Source organism: Pocillopora verrucosa, chromosome 4 (assembly GCF_036669915.1).
Source record: "Pocillopora verrucosa isolate sample1 chromosome 4, ASM3666991v2, whole genome shotgun sequence".
Classification (NCBI taxonomy): domain Eukaryota; kingdom Metazoa; phylum Cnidaria; class Anthozoa; order Scleractinia; family Pocilloporidae; genus Pocillopora; species Pocillopora verrucosa.
In genome coordinates this window covers 4461237-4469151 of record NC_089315.1, presented here as the reverse complement: position 1 = coordinate 4469151, position 7915 = coordinate 4461237, and the positions used below count along the sequence as shown (strand labels likewise).

The 7915-nt window shown below is 39.3% G+C and overlaps 1 protein-coding gene across 1 annotated transcript; it reads left to right on the top strand.

Annotated features, from left to right (window-relative positions):
• The first annotated feature begins 1695 nt into the window (after positions 1–1695).
• LOC136280540 (uncharacterized) lies at positions 1696–7467 on the top strand. Its single transcript, XM_066165885.1, has 5 exons — positions 1696–1758; positions 3256–3340; positions 5239–5283; positions 5432–5490; positions 5961–7467. Exons 1-5 carry the CDS (start codon positions 1698–1700, stop codon positions 6056–6058), a joined length of 348 nt encoding a protein of 115 aa, XP_066021982.1. The 5' UTR covers positions 1696–1697; the 3' UTR covers positions 6059–7467.
• The last annotated feature ends 448 nt before the right edge of the window (positions 7468–7915 follow it).

Below are 7915 nucleotides of genomic sequence, written 5' to 3'. Positions count from 1 at the left end.
AATTCACATCTACGCATTGACAAACGGCAGTCGAATCCCTCGGAAGGAATCTAAATGTCCACATTCATTCTCTGATGAGACTAAGAGCACATTTGAAAGTTCGGAGTGTCCGACGTATCTCCAGCCTTCTTCTCAGATAACGCTCAGGTCCAAACGTTCCTTTACAATGAAATAATACAAAGTTTATGTTCTTGCGGCATAACTATGTTTTGCGCCCGACTCAGAGTCATTTTAGCCCTTTTACGTGAGGCGAAGGTTATAATGCCACTGAGAAGGGCCCAAAAACACAATCATGCTTCAGAACATAAATTGTTTTACTATTATTTATACTTTTGGAGGGTATTGGGAAAATAAAAACCGAAACAATGGGGAAAAAGTTAGAAGGGAGGAGAGGGGATTCCGGATGGAGTGGGTCAATAGTATTCTGGCCATCCCCGCCCCCTCCTCTGCTCTGCAGGCTAAGAATGGCAGAGCGCTACAAGGCATTGCAAAGAAAGGCTATACGTGGGAAAGCCAACGAAAGAAGAACTAGGGTATGCAAGCTTCCACAGTTCGCTGCGCAGATGAATCAGTACAGGGGTATTCAGGGGAGGTTCTTTGAATAATCTGGAGGCCCAAATCACCGGAATAGACCGAAGTTAGGACGATAGAATATGGAATTGTTTGTGACATTCTTGCTAAATTTAGCCGGTTTTTAGACCCCGACAAAGGGGACTGGAGACTACTTACCCTTTGTATGTGATTGGTCGATGTCTTGGGACAGCAAAATTTAAAGATGAAAGAGACGACCGATTCCTTTCGATTAAAGCATCCATTTCTTTCAAACTTTTTAAACTTTCATTTCGATAGAGTGATGGAAGCTAGTGAGTTAGAATGCTGTTGACAGTGGAAAACCTCAATTCCAATGGTGTGGTCACGAAACGGCGAACCTTCAAGAGTGTTACAGTTGTCTCGGGTCGAAATGAATTTCGCGACATCGCTCTCCGAATTGTAAGTCACTGACTAGTAGTCAATCTTCGTTGGGACAGACTTTTCCTGAAGGAATTAACCATTCACAAACAGTTGCTACAGGAAGGGAAGGCTACCATCAAACTTTTAACACAGAAGATTCAAATAATGTTTTCGCATTGTCCACCGAATCAGCTCGCGACGTTTTTAAAATGTCTGTCATTGAAACTTGCTCAAAGTAAACAAAATGGAATTGCAAGTAACAGAAGACGGCTTCTCAGTGATAAAGTGCGGTCGGCTAAACTTCAGAATACCCCGCAACTCATTTCCGCCTCACTTACATGTGTCGGGAGGCTTTGAAGATCGAGGCATAACACAATATACGCTATTCTTATTCAATGACATGTAAATGAGTTGCGGGGTATTCTGAAGTTGCTCCGTGCGGTCGTATGAAAACATAAGCCCTCTTACAGACAACGATTTCACAGTGGACCGCAAGAAAAGGCCTCTGGAAGATAAGAACGGTGTATCACCGAAGCGAATTAAAACTACAGGTAGAAAAAGCGATTCGAATTGTGGAAACGATGAACACAGCGGACCGGAAAGAAGACGTCTCAGGTCTTTGAGTTCTTTTCAAATGAATCTTATACCTGAACAAAGGGCAGTGATAAACGCCATAAGAGCTGGAAAGAGTGTGTTTTTTACTGGTAGTGCCGGAACTGGCAAGTCATATCTCACGTTTGATAACAATGTTACCACCTCAGAGTACCTTTATAACAGCTAGTACGGGAGCAGCAGCTTGCCACATAGGTGGGACTACGCTTCATGTGAGTGTGTGTGCGTGTGTGTGTGTTTGTGGGGCGGAGGGTGGGCTGGGTGGGCATAATCAGGAAACAAATATTGCTCTAGCCGCAAAATATTAGTAACCATCATCTTTCACGATCATTTGCACTATTGTGAAATATTCCTTTCCCGTTTCTTGATATCTTTTGTTTTGAACAAAGCGGCCATTGTATTTGGTTTTTAACAAAGCGGTCACAATCGTTCTTAATAGAATCTCAAGCCTTCATATAGTCTGATTTCCACATATTAATATTTTCGTAGTCACCAAACAGATGAGAGATAAAACCACCAGAAAAGTAAACAAATGGCTAGTCACGAAGGCAACTCTTCGCTTTTCCCTATAAAAATTCGCTGGTCCCTCATGCACTAAGCCAATAACAATATAAGGCACATATTGAAAAATCAGTGCGTGTACACCCCTGAACGTTGAAAATATATCAAGTCGAAAGAACAGTTTTGGTCTCGGTCCGCATATCGGTTAAAACGATGAAACGTACGCACCACATGCAAAGCTGTCAATTGTTTCTCGAATATTGCGTGTGTTAAATATTCAATAATGACATCTCATTTACATCTACGTCTACATCAACTTTTATTAAGTTGGCAAATTCTGAGCCGATATCACACCAACCAACTCGCGCGCAAAGAAAGAAGACTATATGAAGGCTTGAAATTATATTAAGAACGACTGTGATCAAGAAACGGGCAAGAAATATTTCACAATAGTGCAAATAATCGTGAAAGATGATCGTGGAAAAGCGATTGCGTGACGCTCGGCAAGTTGTAAGATGACATGTTATCACTTATCAGACGAAAAAAACAGTATAAATTCTCAGTATGCATTTTGTACCCAGTCAGCATTCTGCATTTTGTACCTTGTCTGCATTTTGCGCCCGGTCTGCAGTTTGCAGTCTGCAATTTGTTCTGACCGCATTGGTATTACTGTTTTGTTCGAACGAGCCTCAAGTCCGGACCGAAATATTGGAGCTCGAAAAAAAATTCTAGTGAGACTATCTTGGCCGCTATGATTGATATGTGGACTGTATGTTGAAGAGCTCACGAGGAAAAGTACAATAATAGAGCAATGATTACTTGTATCAACTGAAGACGGACGCAAATGCGCCGCTTACCAATATGGCTACCTCTGATACACTTTCGCGTGGTCACAGCGTGTGTCAAAATGAACCCGCTACGGGTCCCTTAGGTGTGAACACATCGGCTTTTCGATTCAAGTTGCATTTTCAGAAGTTTTGGAAATGTGATTTAAGGTTATTATTTTTATTAAACCATATAAACATTTTATTTCTTTCCACGTGAGTTTCTGAGCTTCATCGAAATTAATTTGGACTTTCACTAAGTCGGGAGGGGTAGCACAAATTAGTTTGGGCGGAAGCTAGTTCCTGATTTGACGCATTTTCGATATCATTTACAAAAACATCAAGTAGTTCTAATTCTTCCCTCCAGCTCCTACACTACTACGCGAAAGTCCAGGATTTGAACTCAGTTACGATTTGATTCACAGAAAGTCAGGCTGGTGCAAATCAACACTGTGAGTATTTCCTCTTGCAAAACTTATCAAAATCTGAATAGATAGCAATTTTTACACTCAAAGCTGTAATATAAAGTGAGGAATTGGGTCTATAGTTGTTCGCCTTGATTATAAACCCCTCGAAATAATCAAGGACTAAAAGGAACACTAGACGACATATCGTGTTTCTCCAAACGCTTCCTCCTTCGTCTGGCTGCCTCCTGCTCACCTTGTACCAGAACATATGCGGACCAAAGTGGAGGATTCTTTAGCTGTTAGAGATTGCCATTGAATAAGCCATTTCTGCTATCCCTCGACAAGGTGATGAAACAGGTTTTGCATGAGGTTTGCCCTGATCATTTTAGGCGACTTTGTAAATTACCAATAGTTGTCCAAATGAATACACGTAAATTATGATCACTAAGGTGCTCGGTTTCCGACTAGACTTCACTGGCAGAAAGTGTAGTGATCTAAATTTCGTAAACAGAAATGTCATTGTCGACGAAGCAGCGGCGTGTTTGTGTTTGAAACACAACTCTTGTATCCATGCGACCTTTGCCACAGGATAAAGATATTCCGGCTGAAATTAAGCTGATGATTTCTTGATCTTGGAAATAAAATGCTACTTTATATATGAATAGCAATTGTTCTGTAAGAAATACTGAACCCATCAAAGATATGTGGTGTTTGTACCTCATGAAATGGTGGCAACTCGCTTAATTAGAGGGAGGCTTTTGCCGCTTTCACTAATGAGATTCAAGAGTGATCCAAAGTTTGGGTCAAACGCGGCTGCTATATTCATATTTCGCTGGGTGTTGCATAAATAGCACGAGTCAGATAGAGCAGTCGAATTCCCAGTGATCGCACCGATGCTGAAAGCATAGGGGAGTTAAGGATAATCTTCTTTATGCGATTGTATGCGATTGTTTGCGATCGTGTTTGAAGCGCAACTTGCTCTATAGAAATCTACTTACCACGAACACAAACCAGTCATTTTGTTCACCAAACTTTGGATGTTTTACCTTGTTTAAATAAATGACAGGCTTGCACGGGTGGATACGATTGGAGAGATGAACAAAATTAGTAACATGGCGTTACGTTAAGATGATCTTGTTTATGCGATTGTTAGCGATCGTGTTTGAAGCGCAACCTGCTGTATAGAAATCTACTTACCACGAACATAAACCAGTCATTTTGTTCACCAAATTTTGGATTTATACCTTGTTTAAATAAATGAAAGGCTTGCACGGGTGGATACGATTGAAGAGATGAACAAAATTAGTCACATGGCGTGACATTTTTGGTTTGTGACGCTTTCACGGCAGTCTCCTTAGTTTGGTCAAATAAATTATATGTACTCGAAATTTGAGCATTATGCTTTTGAGAGTCACCCCTGAAAGTATAGCATTATGCATAAAATCCTGCTCAACGTAATAACAACTTTTAAGAGAGCTTCAACCTCCCCTCCCTCACTCCTACCAACAAATTCCTACCTTCATTCCTACCAAATTTCAGAACACAATGTTTTACTTGAACGAATTCCTTAGGTGAAAGCAAAAGAAGGAGGCTCACCGTTGAAATTACTCAGAATTTATCTCTTGTTGAACTGTTACATCAAGGGAATATTTGAGAGTTTTTAGTCCTTTAGCCCGCATTATGTTCGATTCTATGATTGTAATATGGCCAAAATTATGCCGGCATAATTCATCTGATCCTACTCCTTAGTTCCGTCACGCAATACGTTCTGATGGAAAAGAAAACACAATGCATGATAAATAAATAAATAAATAAATACATAAAAATAGCTGGAAAGAAGAACACTCCAACACTGCAGACTTGTAGCTCTTTAGTATAGCTTCCCATAGTCGACACAAAGGTTTCATTTCCTTACCTTTCAAATGTTTTTGTCTCATCCTCAGCTCAATTCTTGAGGTTGAATCCCAAACTGAAGACGTCCATACAAGGTAATTTCAGCAGTGGACTTTTTCAAATGATTCCGTTGTCGTGTTTTAAGAACAAAAGGCTTTCATAAGGCTATCATAAGGCTCTCGTTACGGATCCTGAGGTTTCTTTAGCTTGACTTCAGCGTTACATATTTTTTATATTATGCAGGAATCGCTTCACAAAAGACGTGTCAATAGTTGAAAGGACATTTTTTATTCAAAGACTGCGTAAGTCGTGTTTTTTCTCCAATTTTGTTTCATAGTGGTAATGTTTTCTCCAAACTTGTAGTATCCCAACATTTCCATCATTTCATAGATCTTCCATGCACTTTTGAGTTTTAAAAAGGCTATGTACCCAGCATTTAAAAAGCGACTCCATCTGTACCAATATTCCTTATCGATCAAACTCCTCATATGAGCCGTGACGTCTCTGCATGAGGTTCTCTTGCCTGCCCTTTTCCAAACTGAGTGCAAACGCTGGATCATGATAAAATCACCTAGGTTATTTGCCACCTATTATTCTGTTGACCTTGAAAGAACATGACCCATCTTCTGTTGTTTTTACATGGAACGTCGTGCTTGAGAACTCAGATCGGTTCCTGTACCTTACTTCAGTTCTCTACTGTGATGGTGTCTTTGTCGAGTGTAAGCTACTGATATATGCTGCATTTGTGCCTGTTTCGATTATCGTTTTCCAGATTTCGCGGAAATAAGTTGGCTTGTCCACTTTGTGTTGGTTTTTTCAAGCAAACATGTCGACAGAAGCAGGTCACACCTCAGAAATTGCTGCGAGTGAATACACAGCAAACGGCTTACCTGCTGATGAGAACACACCGCTGGTGCGAGAGGCCAATTCAACACGTCGCCTACAAAGAATCTGTGAACAGTTCTCACTAATTGGCTTTTTTTTACTGTTTTTGTCAACTGAGGTGGTTTTGATTATATCATATCTCAGTTTGTCCCTTACGAAATATTTGAGCGGAAACTCGACGAACACCTCGACGCAAGAAAACCTTGATAAAGAATTTTCCGACGCCATAATTTGGGCTATTTTCTTGAACGTGGTAGAAATTGTGAATTGTTGTCTTTTTCTGAGAATAGTTGCAAAATCCCCATCATTTGTCGGTTCCTCACGAGTTTTAAAAGATCTGTGTCGTCTTCCAAATTTTTGGACCCTTATTTTATTCTTTTTACTCTATTTGATGGGTGCCTCACTCAGCATCTACAGTGCAAATGGATTGTATAGTTTTTGCGTGAATACTAAATGGTGTCATGTAACGAAATCATTCATTGTTAAAATCATTCTTCAAATCACTCTTGAAATCTTGAATTTCCTTGTTATGATGATATTAGTTGTATTTCTAAATCACACGAAACTTCGCTATACGATACCAGGTCGTGCGTACATCTTGTTAAAGGGAGCTTTGATTTTGTTTTGCTTTCGTTTTTTCTTCATGGTGGTCGGTAACACGATTCATTTTATTTTTGCACGAGATGCAAACGAGGGAGTGATTCGGGCCAAGAAGATCAGCGAAATTTTGTTGTTGCCTTTTTTAAAAAAAATCATTGAACTTCTTTGGGAAAAAATCTTCTTTGATGAAAAGCGTATCATTGGTAAGATGAGGAGAAATAGAGACACACACCAAATTACTTTCGTCCTTTAAATTACTACTTTTCTCTCTTTACAGGTTTATATAAAGATAGGTTTGTCATCATTGAGCTTCCAATTGTAGTTAATTTTTATTAGACTTAAATTTTAAATTGTGTGTCGGGAGTAATTCAGGAATGCATTGGTTTTTTACTCAGACTGTGATTAAGACAACTCGTTCCACTATCTTAACCAATCGAGTGCAATTTTATTTCAAACCTTATCAGTAACAATGCCGCATGCAAGGCTGCTCTAAATATTATAATGAAAAGTAAAGCCGGGTAACCGAGCCTCGACTCTTAATTGAATAGACACTACTACATGAGACTTAAGTCTTTGAAAGGGCCTTTATAGCCTTGTATCATTTTTCTTTTTTTGTTTTTCTATTGTAACACAGTCATGGTCTTATTCAGACCCTGACTGGTTCATAAAAGAATCATTAAAGGCATATCGCTAGTTACTGTTACCAATTTAACTGAGAAGTAGTTAATAAAAAATTAGTCATGCTTAGCGTGCGTATAGTGAGTTATGGATGCACGTGGGAAGTTTGGAGAACACGAAAGAAGTGTAAAAAAGTGTGAATAAAAACCTTTACTTTCTGTTGATTTTTTGTTTATGTTATTTGTTTTTATTCATTATTCTTTATGTATATCTGTATTCGGGAGGAGGGAGGGGGGAGGGGAAGGCACATTTTTCTACTCAGTCGACCTTGATTAGAGTGGTCAGGCTAAAGTATGAGAACCAGAAACTTTTTATTAGACCTCGAGATATGCCACAACACCACCTTTATTTCGATTTGTTAATGCGTTGTATATAATGCGTTGTATTTGTTTTCTCGGCACCATGCTCTTTGACATGATGAGCATAGGTATGCTTTAATTTGTGGACCAAATGCAGACGGGGCAGTGAAGAAGGCTTCCATCTTTAACGAATTTTTGATACTGCGATTTTGCAAAAAGATAATTGAACTCCTTTGGGAAAAATTTTCTTCAATGAAAAGAATAT

Excerpts from the sequence above, each read along its gene's own strand:
- LOC136280540 (XM_066165885.1), top strand. The coding sequence starts at position 1,698 with ATGTTACCACCTCAGAGTACCTTTATAACAGCTAGTACGGGAGCAGCA. Across the intron at positions 5,284-5,431 it reads ACTGAAGACGTCCATACAAG|GAATCGCTTCACAAAAGACG; the intron begins GTAATTTCAGCA and ends TATATTATGCAG. Across the intron at positions 5,491-5,960 it reads ATTTTTTATTCAAAGACTGC|ATTTCGCGGAAATAAGTTGG; the intron begins GTAAGTCGTGTT and ends ATCGTTTTCCAG.